The 17635-nt window shown below is 42.5% G+C and overlaps 1 protein-coding gene and 1 long non-coding RNA gene across 58 annotated transcripts in view; one reads left to right on the top strand and one right to left on the bottom strand.

Moving 5' to 3' along the window:
- LOC148687305 (uncharacterized) overlaps positions 1–17635 on the top strand; it is a 116646-nt gene that overhangs the window by 29891 nt on the left and 69120 nt on the right. For 7 of the 8 annotated variants that reach the window (XR_015947877.1, XR_015947873.1, XR_015947872.1 and 4 more), the window contains one exon: positions 16565–16654. This is a non-coding gene — a long non-coding RNA (uncharacterized LOC148687305). Of the gene's footprint in view, positions 1–8678; positions 8766–16564; positions 16655–17635 lie in introns of those variants that run through there. The other variant, XR_015947879.1, reaches the window with a different exon arrangement.
- The window catches only part of SORBS2 (sorbin and SH3 domain containing 2), a 189442-nt gene continuing 184378 nt past the window's right edge, over positions 12572–17635 (bottom strand). For 49 of the 50 annotated variants that reach the window (XM_088660964.1, XM_088660963.1, XM_088661007.1 and 46 more), the window contains 2 exons: positions 16173–16279; positions 12572–14958 (listed from right to left, as the gene is read on the bottom strand). In XM_088660964.1, coding sequence (XP_088517090.1) covers positions 14897–14958; positions 16173–16279 — 169 coding nt within the window. In that variant the 3' untranslated portion in view covers positions 12572–14896. The remainder of the gene's footprint in view (positions 14959–16172; positions 16280–17635) is intronic. The other variant, XM_088661013.1, reaches the window with a different exon arrangement.

Raw genomic sequence — 17635 nt, 5'->3', positions numbered from 1 at the left:
GCTTCAGGTTAAGTACAGACTTCCGGAACCAATTGTGTTTTTAAACCAAGGTACCACTGTAAATGGAGGGAGCTGCTCCAGCTTGCTGCTTGAAATCATAAGCAAACATGCCCACTCACACAAGGCAAAATGTAACTTGAATCTTAGGGTAGGGGGGTTTGTGTGTTTTTAAAAGCTCAGTTTCATAAATAGAGTTGCCAGATAAAATAGTTTATAGAGTAAACAGGGATTGGCTCTACATATGAACTACTTTGGAGACGTACATGGGAGAAATATAGGCAGGACCAATTCAAAAAATATGAGATGGTAAGAAGACAACAAAATCCTAATGTGTCTTGCCTAGTGTGTTTACTGTAGTTGTACTCAAGTTCACTCTTTAGCAATTGAGAAGGCTGTTGCTACATCAGGAAAAATGCAGTAAAATATGAGGAGGAATTCACACTGTGCTTGAACTTGTCTGTGTCATATTACCTTTGCAAACACTTATGGCACATTCTGGCCAAAGTTAAGCACCACTTCTTAACCCTCCGAATGAAGTTAATGGGATGTACAAGAGCTCAATTTTCATGATTGTATTGGGTTTTGCATGCTAAACCCCCCAGAAATGCAAAATTTCTTTATTGCTTTCTGATCTTTGACTGTTTTGGGAGATGTGTTATTACTGTACTAAAGATGGTTAGTTTATCCATATCCTTGGGGAACTAAAATCATGTACAGTTCCATATGCTACCTGGATCAAAACTACAGTCTCTGTTTGCACTTTCAGAATTTTGAGAGAATGTAGAATGCACAAAGTCCCCTGAGTTCTTAAATAGCTGTTATTCATGTCTTGTGGCATTTAAGTGAGGTGTGACAAAATGAGAAGAGGATAAACCTACCTGTTCAAAGGTATCAAACTTACAAGTCAAAAGAAGACGACAACAAATGAATCAGTGCCAATGAAACAAACGGGCAAAATAAATCCTTAATAAGTCTTATAGTAGCTGGAATCCTGAAGCGTCTTGGGGCACAGCATGTATTCTTTCCTGTTTCACATTAGAGTCTCCTGTGCTTATGACATAGCCTATCCCTGGAAAGAAATTCTAGTTTGAATGATGGAGCAATTGCTCTGGATTCTTTTAGTGAGTCATATTAACTGACTACAAGATAAAATGCTCCGGCAGATAATCAACAGTGGGGACTGAAAAGCAAGTAAGCTCCAGATTCTGTTGGCCACATCTTTGACCCACTGGATTCTTCCAGACTGGCCTCATAACCAAGTGTAGATCAATGTGCAGCATTCTTGACAAGGCCAACCCACCCATTAGGCAAGGTGAGGCGACTGACCACCTCAGGTGGCTGGATCTGCATTGCCTGCTGCTGCTCTTGGCAAATAGAAGGCACTCCTGGTCTCCTCCCACCCTTGTTTCTGAAGTAGGTATTTATTCTCCAATTGTTTCTTCAACCCTTATTGCCTGGGGTGGGGCACCATTTACGGTTTGCTTCAGGTGCCAAAATGCCTTAGGCCAGCCCTGATTCTTGAGCAGCCCTACAGAGCACACCTGGCCCCCCTTTAAACAATGCTCCAATAAGCAACAGTGTTTGGTTGCTGTCATTTTAATTCACCACAATATCTCTGATATGAAATTATTCTGGGGCAAGGGTAGCCAAAAAGAGGTGACTAATAGCTAACATACAGTAGAAGGCAATCCGTATTTTAACCAAGAAAATGAAAAATGAAAACCAGCCGGCAAAAAACAGTGTTTGGCTTTAATGGAGCAGGACTGCTGCACCCCCTGTGATCTTCCTGAAATTGCCACAGTTGTTATTTGTCCAGTCACTTAAATTAATCTGTCTCAGTGAAATCTGTGCAGTTTAAAAGCAGGGCTAGATTTGTTATGAGCAATAATGGTACATCCTCAAGAAAGTACTCAAAGCCATCTGCTTTGCAGAAAAGCAAATTAACACTAGAACTAGGCCCAGTAAATGGTTTGAGAACACCTAATGTTGTAGCATTCTTGAAGCTAAGCAGCTGTCCAGGTGTGGATTAGAAGCCTGTAGCAACCCTCTGTTAGCTTCTCTGAGATTGCAAATGAAGACCAGGGCAGAACATCTTTCATTCACTTAGGCTTTATTAACAAGAAACAGGCTTGCAGCACCTTAAACGCATTTATGATGGCATATGCTTTTGTAGACTAGTGTCCACTTCATCAGATCATAGAATCCTGGATTTGGGTCAGTGAAGGTCATTTAGTCCGATCCCCTGACAATTCAACAAACCTCCCACTACAGCATGCCTGAGAGGTGGCTCCCAAGCCACTGCTTAAACTCCTCTAATAGAGAGTCCACCACCTTCCGAGTCAGTCTGTCAAACAGCTCACCTCATCAGCAAGTTCTTTCTAAAGTTTAGTCTAAATCCTTAGTCTTGTGATTTGAATCCATTGATTTGGGTTGTATCTACTGGAGCAGAAGAAAATACATTTGGACTATTATGTGATGGCCCTTTTCAAAGACCTTATCGGCACTATATCTTTAAAGCAGTATTATATTTCTTTCAACAGTTATGGTTTCCCCCTAATAATTGTCCTAAAATGTTTGAAGATATATCCTTGGATTGCCTTGTATCTCCCCAATCCTGTAAAGCTGGTCAGTATTATTAGCCCCCTATTTAAGATGGGAGACAATGGGTGAGGGTTGGGTTTGCTTTACTTAAACCACTTAGTGATTTAGTGTCAGAGATTCAAAGCAGACCTTTACTGGTTTGTACCTCAGTTTCATAACTACTACAATCACAACAGCTCTCTTGTCGTAGTTCTTTTTTTCTTTTCTTTTTTAAAGAGGATTCTTGGGAGTCCAGAAAAGGAACCAATAGTTGGCATCTGTGTCACCATGTAACTATTCTGGGACAAAATGTACTGCTGAGCTGACCAACGAAGTGTGCAGAGCAAAAAGGAAACTTAACAACACGTTCCATGTTGTCACTCAAGAGCAGTTCTGCAGTGCCACTCAGCAAGTGAATGCTATTTTGCTCCAGGGGAAACCTCTGTGTACCAGAACCTAGATTAGATATGACATCACCCAACCATGGATTATCACAGACTACATTCCCAGCATTCCACATTGTATACAAGAAAGATCCTGGAAACAGCACTTGCTACAGAGCTAAGTTGTGCAGAACTGCAGAGCATAAATAGCCCTTTACTGGAGCTGCCTATGTGCTTTGGCACTGCAGTTTCATTTTCTCTTCTTGGGTTTCTTATTGGATTCAAACATTTTGCATGACATGTAGGGTGGGCGGACACACACACACACACACACAGAGAGAGAGAGAGAGATTTAGCAATCACATTTTGTAAAAGTATTTTATTTATGTATTTAGACCTTTTACCCCACCTCGTTCTTGAAGATTCGAAGTAGGAAACACTATCATTTCCAAACAATATTAACCACCAGGAAATCTTTATCTTATTCCTTCTGCACTGATATAAAGTGAGTTTTATTGTCTTTAAGGATAGAGTTTTGTAGGCTTTAAAGATAAGAGTGAGAAGACTGAAAACATGACAGCAATGCTTGGTGAACTCTCAGAAGCTGTGTAGGTTTCTTTAAAATAAGGTTTTTATTAAAGATTTTATTGGGTTAGGAAAGTACATTCAGCGTCTCTGCTTTCTGCTCATATAATCCTGTATACAGATCAGTTATATTCAATGTGAGACACCAATGTTACAGACAGTACAGTATAAAGTTGGGGGAGAAGAAATGGGGTGAGTGAGAGGGGGAAAGAGAAGGGGGGTAGTGAACTTTCATTCTTTTACATAGTATGTGCAAGGTTGTTATGTCAGCGTCACATGAGTAGGTTCTCTTTCTATTCATTGATTAGTTATCTTTGGTGGTGAAAGAGGTTGGAGGGCCCGGGGCATGGTTGGTTGCCTTCAGTTGACTGCAGTGTGTTTTGTTTGCATGTGTGAGGCAGAGGGTTGTTGGGTTAAATTAGCCATATTGATGGGTATGCTGTCAGTGGGTTCTTGTTGTTTTGTAAGGTTGTGTATGTAATGAAGGGGAGCCACACCAGGGAGCTGTGTGTGTTACTCTGAAGGGGAGTTAGCTTAAATGGTAGGATTAAGTAGTGACACTTGTATCTAGCTTGAGATAGTATAATTGAGATGGATATCCATTCCCCCCAGTGATTACCTCAAATAGAGCTTCAACAAAGCTCCCCCCTTCCCTGATACAGTGGCAAAGATGGGCAACTGCTTTCTGTTGCGCTGACAATATCTTGTTAGTGCAAAGTGAGGTAAGAGTGCTGTCAGTAGAGCAGCCTTTCCTAAACTTGGTTCCCCAGTTGGATTATAGCTCCTGTTATCCACAGCCAGCACGGCAAATGATGAGAGACGATGGGGCTGTAGTGCAACAGCATGTGGGGACCTGAGGTTGGGGAAGGCTGTCAACCATGCAACATAATCTCCAGATTTCACTTCTGCAATGCAGGAGTGACCAAAGACATTTTGCTGACTCAGGAGAAGTGCAAGATGGTGGTGCCTCACCATATTCCATGTAGAAAAGCCAGTCAGACTGGTAATAATAATAATAATAATAATAATAATAATAATAATAATAATAATAATAAATTTTATTTATACCCCGCCCTCCCCAGTCAAAAACCGGGCTCAGGGCGGCTGACACCAACAGAACCACAATAAAACATAAAAACAATTAAAATACAGATCAAAATACAGTATTAAAATTTAAAGTGCAGCCTCATTTCAAGTAGGCCATAAGTGGCTGACACCAACAGAACCACAATAAAACATAAAAACAATTAATTAAAATACAGATTAAAATACAGTATTAAAATTTAAAGTGCAGCCTCATTTCAAGTAGGCCATAAATCCAAGCCATGAGGGAGAAAAACACAGGGGTCAGGCTGAGTCTAACCCAAAGGCCAGGCGGAACAGCTCTGTCTTGCAAGGCCTGCGGAAAGATGACAAATCCCGCAGGGCCCTGGTCTCCTGGCAAAGAGCGTTCCACCAAGTTGGGGTCAGTACTGAAAAGGCCCTGGCTCTAGTAGAGGCCAATCTAGCCATCTTATGACTCGGGATCTCCAGAATATTATTATTTGTGGACCTTAAGGTCCTCCGCGGGGCATACCAGGAGAGGCGGTCCCGTAGGTACGAGGGTCCCAAGTCGCATAGGGCTTTAAAGGTCAAAACCAGCACCTTAAACCTGATCCTGTACTCCACCGGGAGCCAGTGCAGCTGGTAAAGCACTGGATGAATGTGATCCTGTGGCCGGGACCCTGTAAGGAGCCTCGCCGCGGCATTCTGCACCCGCTGGAGTTTCTGGGTCAGCTTTAAGGGCAACCCTGCGCAGAGCGAGTTACAATAGTTAAGCCTAGAGGTGATCGTCGCATGGATCACTGTGGCCAGATCGGGGCGAGAGAGGTAAGGGACCAACTGCTTGATGCGGCGGAGATGGAAAAATGCCACCTTTGCTGTGGATGCAACCTGCGCCTCCCTGGAAAGGGAGGCGTCAAAGGTTACACCCAAACTCTTGACAGAAGGCGCTGGTACCAATTGAGCCCCTGCAAAAGATGGGAGTTGGCCCCCCAACCCCATGTCGCCCCGACCTAGCCAGAGGACCTCTGTCTTCGAAGGATTTAGCTTCAGTCGGCTCCCACGTAGCCATCCAGCCACAGCTTCCAAGCACCTGGTGAGTGTGTCCGGGGCCGAGGCAGGGCAGCCGTCCATCAACAGATAGATCTGGGTGTCATCAGCATATTGATGACAACCCAGCCCAAAACTCCGGACAATCTGGGCAAGGGGGCGCATAAAGATATTAAAAAGCATTGGGGAAAGGATTGCGCCTTGCGGGCCTCCACACACCAAGGGGTGCCGCGGTGACAACTCCCTCCCTAGCGCCACTCTCTGTCCCCGACCTGAGATGAAGGAACGCAGCCATTGTTGGACTGTGCCCTGAATCCCCACGTCGGCAAGGCGGTGGTCTAAAAGTTCATGATCGACCATATCGAAGGCTGCTGACAGGTCTAAAAGAATCAGCAGTCCCGACCCACCTCGATCCAGCTGTCTACGGAGATCATCTGTTAAGGCAACCAGAGCTGTCTCGGTCCCATGACCAGGGCGAAAGCCGGACTGAAATGGATCTAGAGCCGATGTTTCATCCAGAAACCTACCAAGCTGTTCGGCAACCACTCTCTCAATTATCTTACCCAGGTACGGAAGATTCGAAACCGGGCGATAATTGGATAGATCTAAAGGATCTAGAGATGTTTTCTTTAAGAGTGGACGCACCACTGCCTCCTTCAACTCCTCTGGGAAAGTCCCTGTGCCCAGGGACAAGTTGATGATCTCACCCAGGGGGGCCTGTACCTCATCTGGACACGCTCTAATCAGCCAAGACGGGCACGGGTCCAGGGAGCAAGTGGTGGGCCTTCCAGCTCGGAGGAATCTGTCTACATCGGCAGGGAGTATCTGATCGAATTGGTCCAATACTGAACTCGAAGACAGTCGAGGGGCCTCCAGTTCCGTTATTGTATCCAAATTGGCAGGGAGGTCACGGCGGAGTGTCAAGACTTTCTCCGCAAAAAAGCTCGCAAATGCCTCACAGCTATGGGTCAAATTCGTATTTAAATTTGGCTGTTCCTCTAGGGTTGTTAAGGACCTAATTATTCTAAAAAGTTGTGCTGGGCGAGAGCTAGCGGATGCAATGGAAGCTGAGAAGTAGGACTTTTTTGCAGCTTTCACCGCCATCTCATAGGCTTTCATAAGTTTCCTGTAAGATGTTCTTGAGGCTCCGTCGTGAGCACGCCGCCATACTCGCTCTAGCCGTCTAAGGTCCCGCTTCATTTTCCGAAGTTCCTCAGTAAACCAAGGGGCCCGGTTTCGGCGGGGTTGCAGAGGGCGCTTAGGTGCGATCTCATCGATGGCCGCCAAGAGCCGGTTATTCCAGTTCTCGACCAGCTCTTCTAATGAGCCGCCAGGGGGAGCAGGGTCCCGCAAGGCCTGACGGAATCCGTCAGGATCCATCAGCCTATGCGGGCGAGCCCAAATAGGCTCGCCACCCAAGCAGGGGAGGGGCGGGAAGTCAATCCTGGCTTTCAGAGCGTAGTGATCAGACCATGGCACTTCCACAGTTGGGGACATGATCACGTCTATACCCGCACCAAAGATCAAATCCAGCGTGTGGCCTGCTTGATGTGTGGGACCCAAAACAAACTGGGAGAGCCCTAGTGTCGTGATGGAAGACACCAGATCCGGAACCCGTGAGGAGGGGGTGGCATCTGCATGGACGTTGAAGTCCCCCAAAACCAGTAGGTTAGGGAACTCCAAGCCTGCCACCACTTCCAGCAGGTCCGACAGGGTGGCTGCTGGTGCGCTAGGTGGTCGGTACACCAGCCAGACAGCCAAGCCCCCCTTGGTGCCCCACACTAGGCCAACACATTCAATGCCGGTGATTGATGGTGATGGCAGAGCCCTGAAAGAGCAATCCTCCCGGATTAACAGCGCTACCCCTCCCCCCGACCCACAGTCCGCGACTTTAGTCAAATCTTTTTTTGACACTAGCAATGAGACAACATCCTCCATTGTACCTGAATGCAACAGGCTAGCTTTGGTGGCACAGAGCAGGCCATGTGGTGCACACAGAGCTCTGTCATTGCCTGACCCTCAGCACTTGACCTAATGATGTCTGTCTCAATCTGCCTAATGGTAGAGCTGGCTCTTTTGTAATGTGTTGTACGCAGGGCTGCCATTGTAGACTGTTCAGAAACTGTAGTTAATTCAAAATACAGCTATTAGCCTGTGTTTTTCCAATGCCCAAAACAACTATGCTGACCCTGGTATGTTTCCAGGAACAATTCAAGTGCTGGTGCTTGCATTTAAAGCCCCAAATGGCTTGATATCTGGATACCTGAAGGATTATGTTAGCCTGCCTGTACACAAAGATCAAAATCAGAGGCTTTTATCTGGGTGCCTCTGCTATTTGAAGTGATCAGGGAGTGGGAAAAATGTTCTTTTGGTAGGCACCAGGCAAAACTCTTTTTTTATCTTGTTTTCTAGAGCTTTTTAACCATTTTTAACAACTGTACCTTTTACACTTTACTGCTTTTATCTGCAGTTTAGATTTTATTGTTTGACATGGTGCAGTGTTTTCATTTTGTATGTATTTGTGGATTGTGGAAGGGTGGCAAATCACATGTTTGAAAATAATTATGCAATCCTCCAAATATCTCACAATCTCTCTCTCTTGGTGGAAATAAGAGGTTGCCAATAACGTGGTTGTGCATTGTGCCAGTGGGCAGCAATTAGTGGCCTACAGGCCAAATTACAGCTTTTGGGGTAATTGCCTCCAGATGACCTATATTGACCTAACTAACCATCTGCTTATCTGTTGATTTAAACTGATCTAAGTGTATTCCAAAGGCCACTTGAGTTTGATTTTTAAACAGATAAAAATTTATGGCAGCTGTGGAATAAAATCCCTAAGAACATAAAGAATAGCTTTGTTGGCTCAAACCAAAGACCCATCTAGTCCCGCATCCTGTTCTCACAGTGGCCAACCAGGTGTCGGTGTGAAGCCCACAAACAGCACATGAGTGCAACAGCACTCTCCCCACTTGTGTTCCCCAGCAACTGGTGTTCAGGCGTAGTGCATTTGATACTGGAAGTAGTATGCAACCATCATGACTAGTAGTCATTGATAGATTTATCCTCCATGAATGTCAAAGCTCCTTTTAAAGCCACCCGAGTTGGTGACCATTACATTTTCTGAAGGTGAGTTCCATACTATTTCTATACACTGAGTGAATAAATACTTCCTTTTATCTGGCCTGAGTCTTCCAACATTCAGCTTTGTTAGATGACCATACTTGGGCTCTAGTATTAGGAGAGAGGAAGGCAAAACTTCACTGTATCCGCTTTCTGCACACGAGGCATAGTTTTGTACACCTCTGTCACGCCCTCCCCTTTCTTGCCTTTTTCCAAAATCAAAAAGCTTCTTTCTGTATATGTGATTTGATTCTTTTGGTTGGCTTTTTCTGGCTCAAATTATCATTTTGAGGAGAGGTGACTTTTCCTTAAGGCAATTGTACAGAGCTTCCCTGTAAGAGGAGTGCTTTGCATCTTAGTTCCTTTTGTCCATTTAATTGGTTCATATTAGATGATGAGCTTGTCACAAGTTTTATAGCTATATTATTATAAGAATACAAGAATAAATTTGAACTGGTTCTCACTTTGAGAGCCTTTGCAGCATTTTAGTGTTACTTTGAATGTATTTAAACCTGATGCATGTAGCTGACTGTCAAGTTTGGCAGGAACTTGAAACAGACTTATTATTTCATGAGCTTTAAGTGTACAAAGGAATTTGAATTGATGTTTTCGGCAGTATAGCTGAATGAACACATTTGCCTTGCACATTTAAGAATAAGGCATTATCTGAAGGACAGTTCAGTAGCTAAATGCTTATATTTTGTCCGTTGTCACAACTCTGCCAGTTTCAAGGCTACCCCACTAACATACCTGCAGCTCTTCCAAGGGAGTAAAAATAGCAGTGACCTAAAACCCTGTTGGAAAGATGCTTACTTAATGCTTCTTCAGATAGCTCTGTGCTATTTCATGTTTGGTGACAGATCATTTTGTTTTTTAAATGTGCACCCCATGTTCCTGTTAAATCATTGCAGGCATTAAAGAATTTCCACTGCATTATATAAGATCTGTAGAAACTTCCCACCAACTTCTGTGTAGTGAATGGAGAGGATTACTTTAGGTCAAACCTGCCAGGCTGTCGAGGGTTATTGGAGGAATCTATAGCCAACAAGGATATGTCTCCGATTTGCAGAGATAACTGTACAAACTTGGCCAGAAAAGATTATATAGAATAGTGGTACCTCGGTTTAAGTACACAATTGATTCTGGAAGTCTGTACTTAACCTGAAGCGTACTTAACCTGAAGTGAACTTTCCTAATGAAAGTAATGGAAAGTGGATTAATCCATTCCAGACGGGTCTGCGGAGTACTTAGTACTCAAACCGAAGCGTACTTAAACCGAGGTATGACTGTATAAGGAGTTATTACTCCAATTTCTTTGGCCTGCTGATGTATCCTTGGCTGGTCTGATTTCTCTGCAGTTCCTTGCCTTTGTTGAAGCCAGTATAGTATAATGGTTAGTGTGTTAGACTGTGATTAGGTAGACTGAAGTTCAAATTCCTCATACGGTCATGAAATTCACTGGCTGACTTTGGACTAGTCACTTTCCCAATGCTTAACCTACCTCACAAGTTGTTAGTAAGGAGCATATTGCCGGTGGAGAAGAGAACAATGCAAACTTTTGAACACATTTCTCCCAGAGGATCCTGGGAGCTAGAGCTTACCCCTCACAGAGCTACAATTCCCAGTACAGTATCTGTAGCAAACTACAGCTTATGAGGATTCTTCGGGGCAAATGAGGTGCTTTAAATGTGTGGAGTGTAGGCATAATACATGAATTTAAAATTTATTTCTAGATAAAGTAAGATAGGGTTTAGATCGTGGATTGAATGATAAAACATACAAACAAGGACAGCATAATGCTCCAGCTGGTACTTTCCTCCACTCTTTTGTGAAATAATAGATTGTTTTTCAATTGTCACTGCTGAGATACAGGCTTTGCTTGCCTTGACATCTTTCCACACTCGCTTAAATTGTAATACACCATAATAATTGATTTCCCACCAAATAACTAAAGTGTATTTATTTGCAGGCAGTGCTTGGGATGTAACAAAAGCTGAGGGGGTCAAATAAAAATTAGATTTTTAAACCAAGTAAAATAATTTAATCATAGAATTACAGAGTTGGAAGTGATCCCCAAAGCTCATCTAGTCCAGCCCCCTGCAATGCAGCTGTTCTGTAGGGGGATTAAACCCTTGGTGTTATTAGCACCACACTCTAACCAACTGAGCTAATTTGAAGATCTCAAATGTTGTACCTTGTATGCCATCATACTTAAGAGTCCCAAAGAAATTTTTTATTTAGAATTTAGCCATTTCCAGGATTTAAACTATTCACTTTACTTTAACCTGCAACTTTGGTGTTAATAGCACCATGCTCTTACTAACACAGATGGTATAGTGGAGGGAGATTGGAGGGGAGCACAGCTCCAGGACCTTTTTTAAAGGAGCAACAATTAGGAAACCTGCTGATGGATCAGAGTAATTGGCAAACCTTACTTGCTCCTCAGGTAAGAGGCGATAATGACGCGATTAACTTCTACTATTGTTTGCAACAGATTAGCAAGTCAGAAAATGTGCAAAAGAATTAAGAAGAGGCTAGAGTGGTGGAGGACTATTTTGAAAGGTGGGCAGGCCTGGCTTAAAGCTCCACTTTCTACAGGGACCTTCTAGCACTTTAAAAGCCAGACAGTAGCACTCTGTGCACAAAATTAATTATCATGGAGTGGTCATTCATTTTAGGAATAAACCCTTTAGCAAAGTATGCATGATGCTCCTTTGAACTCTACGCAGGGTAGTTGGGACATGCCAATATTAAAATGTGGGACACAGATCCGCTGCAGTGCTTCAGAGTCGAGGATTCCATGCCAAGAAAATATACTGTATTTGTAGAGCAGCTTAACACATTGTTGTTTATTATTACTCCCTTTCTTATTCCCCATGCTTGAAGATGAGTCACATTTAAGGGAGGGGAAACAATTGCTGCATACAGTATGGCTATTATCAGCATCTGCCATTCAACACTTTTGTATGACGCAATGATGCCATATACTATCTCCACCCATTTTTCTCTCTGTGATTATTCCTGATAAAAATGGATGAAACATTTGCTGTGAGGTAATTTTCTTTGCATTTAAAATACTCTGAGCTTTGTAGACTGATGTGTGGTATAAGAATTATACTGTACTTTGTTTTTCCTGAGCACACAGATCAGCCACGAAGTGTGACTGTTTTCCTGCTAGCTGTGCATGTGTGCTGTGCTTAGCTTCAGCATAAAGCCTATATTCTTACAGACTCTTTATTTCCCCAGTTTACATCAGTGCCTGGGGTCATGATATCCTATTTTTTAAAAATAGTTTTTAATTAAAGTTTTTATTGTGTTACAAAACAGACAAATAAACAGAGAAAAATACAGTTGGGGAAAATGAAAAAGGGAGAAAGAGGAAATGGGTGTGTTGTTCTTTCATTCTGTTACCTACTGTGACACGTGGATAGGTTCTTTGTTTAGATATTGCCATTGTGAGAGGTTGGAGGGTTCAGTATTTGGTTGGTTGCGTTCAGTTGGTTACAGTGTGGCTTGTTTGTATGTGTGTGTGGTGGGGTAGGTTTTTGGGTCAGGTTAGGCATATTTATTTGTATACTGTTGGTGGATATAGGCCATTGTCCTGTTTATGTGATAAAGAGGAACCACACTGGGTAAATGATATCCTATTTGTTGTAGAAGCAGCAGCAGAAAAGGCACTGGGTCATTGCTTTCTCTGGTGCCTCTGTTGTTTATAGGATAATGAACCTTGCTGTTCAGGATTTTAATTCCAGCATACAGTATTCAATTTAAATGTGTGATGCTTTCCAGTAAGGATACTAATCAAAAAGGTATACCAGTGTACTCCAAGCAAATTTTATTAGAAGTCTATTCAAGGGAAAAACACAGAGACCCTTTGCATGTAAGAATTCAAAGTCAATTACCTGAAAGCCAGGTATGAAAAATGTTCTATTAAAATCAGATAGAGAATAGAAACAGTGCTTTTTTTAAAATATCACAGGCAACAGACATTTAAGTCTTCCATCATAAATGGTATTGATTTCACAGCAAAGCTGCATGCACATCTAGTTAATAATGGAAAGCCTTTGAAATATAAAGCTTTTGCCATGAAATTTGCAGTAATAAAGGTATGCTGCACAAATATGATTTATTGTCTGTCTTACTGACATTTCTCCATAATAAAGACATATGTACATTTTTTTAAAGATTTGGCTGGTAAAACCATATTATACTTCATAAAACTTTTGCAGCAGATGCTATTTTACAGAATTGCACTATCCAAATGTGCTTATACATTGGGAGGAGGATGGGGGTAAAGAAGACGAGGAAATGTTGATATTTATTAGTGGAAGGGGGCAGGTTTTCTTCTTCAACCCCCCCCAACAATAAAATGGCTCTGTACAAAAAAACCAAACATATGTACAAAATGCTACAAGACTACAAATATTTGTGAGAAGATCTGTCCTTTACCCAGAAAAGGGATTTGTTTTGTTTTTGCCTTCTATATGATGCCAGCAAAACTAAATCTGGACTCTTACATAAAGCCATAGATGCGAGAAATCATGTGTTTTCCCTCATACACTATTGATGCCTCTCTTTGCATAAGGAAAACAAATACTGTATTCAAATATTTGATACTATTTCATTACATCCACCCACATGTACCTGTGTTCATTTTTGTGCCTTTCTGTTTCTTTTTTTTAATGCTGAAGGGCCAGGAAGAAAATATTGTTCAGGTTTATTAATGTATGTGTATACATACAGTATGTAGGAAAAAACAAAAGCATTGTGTGATACTTTATGCAGAATTCCCCCAAGTTGGTGTTGCAGTGAAATTGTGCACTGGATATTGGGTTTTTTGTTGCAGAAACTTTGAAAGAAAAATGAATGTTGAATACTAGACTTTCAGATATTCTTTTGCACTCAGAGTATTTTTGATATAGCAGAGAAGCAGACAACATCAACAATTTCATTATTGGTTTGCTTAATTGTTTCCCAGTATTTTTTTTTACACTTCTTTAATATCAAGCAGTAAACATGGATTCCTTTGGGATAAGTTTGCCCATACCACTGATGTTGGAAGTGGGGCCTTTGAACATTTTCCCTGTAGAGAGAGAGAGAGAGAGATGTATGCTGCACTTGCAATGGGAAGATCATCTTCTTCTTGCAAAGACATGCATACGTCTCTCCTGACTTAGTGCATTAACATATGCAAATACAGAAGATGCATTTCATCTGCTCCCTGTCTTTGTGCACATCATTAATGTACGACTCACATATTTTCTCTATGGAGAGAGAACACTGCTTTAGGAACATCTGCATGCCCTTCTGGACATTAATGTGTGCAGATGCAGGAAGTGCAAGTTGTGCTTAGTGTATTTGCAAATAGCTTCATGCATGAAGCTGCTCTTAGCTGGGGAAATGGGGATTTAACCAATGTTTGACCTCCGTTTACTCAAGCCTCATGAAATCTTTGAGATCCAACCAGAAGTCATGGCATGTCAACTATTAAGAGCAAATCCCCTTTTTAATTATTCTTGCTCAAAATTTTATAACCACTCTGCATATGTTGCAACATACAAGGCCATGGAAGCTCTATGTCTGAGTGATTATTCTATATTGCAAATGAGTTAAAAAAATGAGTGACACAGCAACGTAAAAGCAACATATGCTACTGAGCTTAAAAAGAATGTGAAAACTCAAAACAATGGTTAAAAAGTAGTAAGCCACAACCTGTTCTGTATATGAGGTGAAAGAAGATAAAACATTTTTCTTAGATAGTACTGCAATTTCCCTCAAATAATATGGATAACCACTTGGAGTGTCACAAAGTACCTTCCATTAAGCTTTTTCTTCTTGGCATATTTCAGATTGGTAGGGGCAGGCAAATATTTAATGCACACAGAAAAAGATGCACTAAATGTTGAACTAATTCCTCTTGTTACATAAAAGCTGAGTTATCCCATCGTAGCTGTTAACGGTAATACTGCTAGCTGGCGGATGAGGATGGGAATGGTGAGGATGAACTAGATGACTTCTACCTGGAATTGCAAAGCAGCAAAACAGAAGGCTGGTGGAGCATGTTTTCTAGCAGCTTTATATGCAGATGTGTTGCAGAAATGCAGCATAAATAAGTAGGAAAAAAAATAAGCAACATTTCACAGCCTCTTGACATAGTTTCCAGGGAAAGTACCAAAGAATTTTGTTCTTCTGGAGGTTCCTGAAAGTAGAAGTAATAAGTGAAACATGACAGTAGTATTAACATATTGCTCTCTAGAGAAGATAGTTACATTTCATTTTAGCATTAGTATATTCAGTGATATGTAATTTGGAAAACATGGAATAATGCATTGCATAGCAAAAGGGAATTAAATATCACAGTCATTCAATAAAGCTTTGGTAGGTTTGGGGAACCTTTAGACTTCCAGGTGTCACTGAGAGCTACAATTCCCTTCAACCCCAGCCAGCATGGCTAATGGTGAGAGATAATGGGAGCTGTAGTTTAGCAACAGCTGGAGGGTCAAAGTTTTCTACACGTAAGCTGCAGGTACCAAACAGGAAAAACGTTGAACTCTTGGAAGTTTTAATTACAGCAGCTCGCATTGCTGAGGAGGCAAGACCTTTTTAAAATGCAGCTTGCCTCTTCAGCAGTACAGGTGGATGCAGTTGAAACTTAAAATAAACCTCTGACATCATCCATGGTTCTTCCCAAGTCCTATATTCAGTTTTGTTGGACAGTGCTTTCTTAACAAAGAACAAGTGTTACTCAAATGTTTGTTCCATCAGAGTTAATGGGAAAGCCTTCTATGACTAATGCTTAGCATGTGTCACTGCCAGGCATTTGCTGAGGTATAAATGGAGGGAGCCACTGAGCTCTGAATATTGCAATGTCCATGGTGCAAGAGGATTCTAAGGGTGTGTGCTCAAGCAATCCCACCAGTTAGAAGCAGGAAGATGAATACACACCGCCTCTGACTTGGCCAGGTCTCATATAGTGGTCATCTGTATACCTTGCCAGTTAACAGCTCATGTTTGGGATGCAAGAGCCCAAACACCCTACACTGGTTGGCATACTGCTGCATTATCAGTGACTCGGATACAAATGGTTATGGGATTTGGGAAGCTCAAAACATTTTTTGGAGCTGGCCCTTTGTGCAAGGTCCATGCGTGCTTTACAGCATCTGCAGAACTCTGGGTAAGGGGATGATATGCATTGTGTGTGTGTGAAGGAATTAATGCTTGCCACATTCTTTCTAAACAGTATGATACAATTCATACCAAAGGTTTTTGAAAAGATTCTAACAGGTTTAGTGTCACTGCAGGTATCTGATGAAGTCTGATTTGCCAGCCACAAAGTACTGAGAGTATCCAGCTATGCAATCTCTGAGGTACCACATATATCCTAGAGCACTACTAAATTTAAAATTAACATACCCACAAACCATCCATCATCACATTTTTCCATCACATCAATGACATCTCCCTCTCTGAGCTCCAATTCATCTTCGTTCCTAGGAGTATAGTTATACAGAACCTGAAACCTTAAACAGGACAAATGGATGCATTTAAAGAAAAAAAAAGAGCAGCTTTCATTTTTACTTAGCTGGAAAAGCTTGTTAAATAAATAGTCCTTTGAAGTTAAAAATAGGTTGCTTACAGGGTTGTTGTAGAGACTACAACTCAATATGCATATGGAGTACTTTGAGCACTTGAATGTTCTATAGCAATGCAATTTATTCTAACTTAGTATTTATTTGGTTAGCTTGTCAATCAGCTACAGTTAAGCTCTGATAATTTCCCCATATCTTTCTTTCGTTCTCTTGTAGATGACTGTATTTTCATATAATAACCAGGCAGTTGTTTACTAATTTGCCAAGGGAATCTAGACATCTTTCCACAGAGGCTTGGATGCTAAGGTAAGTTAACTTCACCAAGGTCACAGAGGTTCCCTGTCCCTTAATCTCTGTAACTACCTGTACTCACCAAAGTCTATCTGGAGAATTAGGGGACTCTCCTGAACAATGTGGGATGAGTAGTTTGTGTATATATGTGTGTGTGTGTGGGGGGCTACCGAAGGAGGAAAAGTTATCCAAAACTAGTCTTGGATTTGAATATAAGAAAGTTCATGGAAGGGACACTTCCCACCCCACCCCCAGTAGCTCCCTCTCATTGACTGGCTGGATGCAGAGGAGTGGTGGGAGGCACCACCTGGGGAACCCCCAGAGCCAGGGGATGGGTGGTGGGACAACAATGAGTGGTCAGGGGGAGAAGGAGGAGCAGACTGGGGGCGGGAGGAGGTGTTTGAAGCAGTAAACAGAGTTTAGTGAGCAGGAAGAGGCTGTGGCAGAGAGAAGTTCAGACTGAGGCTGGAGAGGCGATTGGGCAAGAGGCAGAGTTGAGGGAGACCCCCCTCCTCCTGTGATCAGCTCCCCTCCCCCTGGTTTCCTAGAACATGCAGAGAAATGAAAAGAACAGAGGTTGGTTTTGTGCAGACACGGTTTGTGACTGCTTGGGGAAGACCGTGCAGAGGTGGAGCCTTAGAAAATGGTGGGAAGGTGGGGACCTTCAGTCCTCGCAGCTGTTTGATTGGGGCAAGACTAGGGCTGGGCGATATCAGGTTTTTCAACATTGCAGTATATCACCAACAAAACATCACAGTTTGGCAATATATTGCTATGTTGAAATAGCTGCATTGGCCCCAGCCTGTGAGACCCTGGGTGAAACTACTTCAGCTCTCACTGCACAGGAGCTGAGGTGCTTTCACCCCAGGGCTTTGTAGGTAGGGGTGAATGCAGCTGGCCCCAGCCTGCTGCTCAGCTGGGGGGCACGAATGCTCCCGCCCCCCCCAGCTGAGCTAGCCCTCCACTCCTCAAGATGGAGTGAGCCCTGCAAACACA

This window comes from Zootoca vivipara, chromosome Z1 (assembly GCF_965207765.1).
Source record: "Zootoca vivipara chromosome Z1, rZooViv2.hap1.1, whole genome shotgun sequence".
NCBI lineage: Eukaryota > Metazoa > Chordata > Lepidosauria > Squamata > Lacertidae > Zootoca > Zootoca vivipara.
The sequence above is the reverse complement of the archived record's forward strand: the minus strand, read 5'-3'. Positions and strand labels throughout refer to the sequence as shown.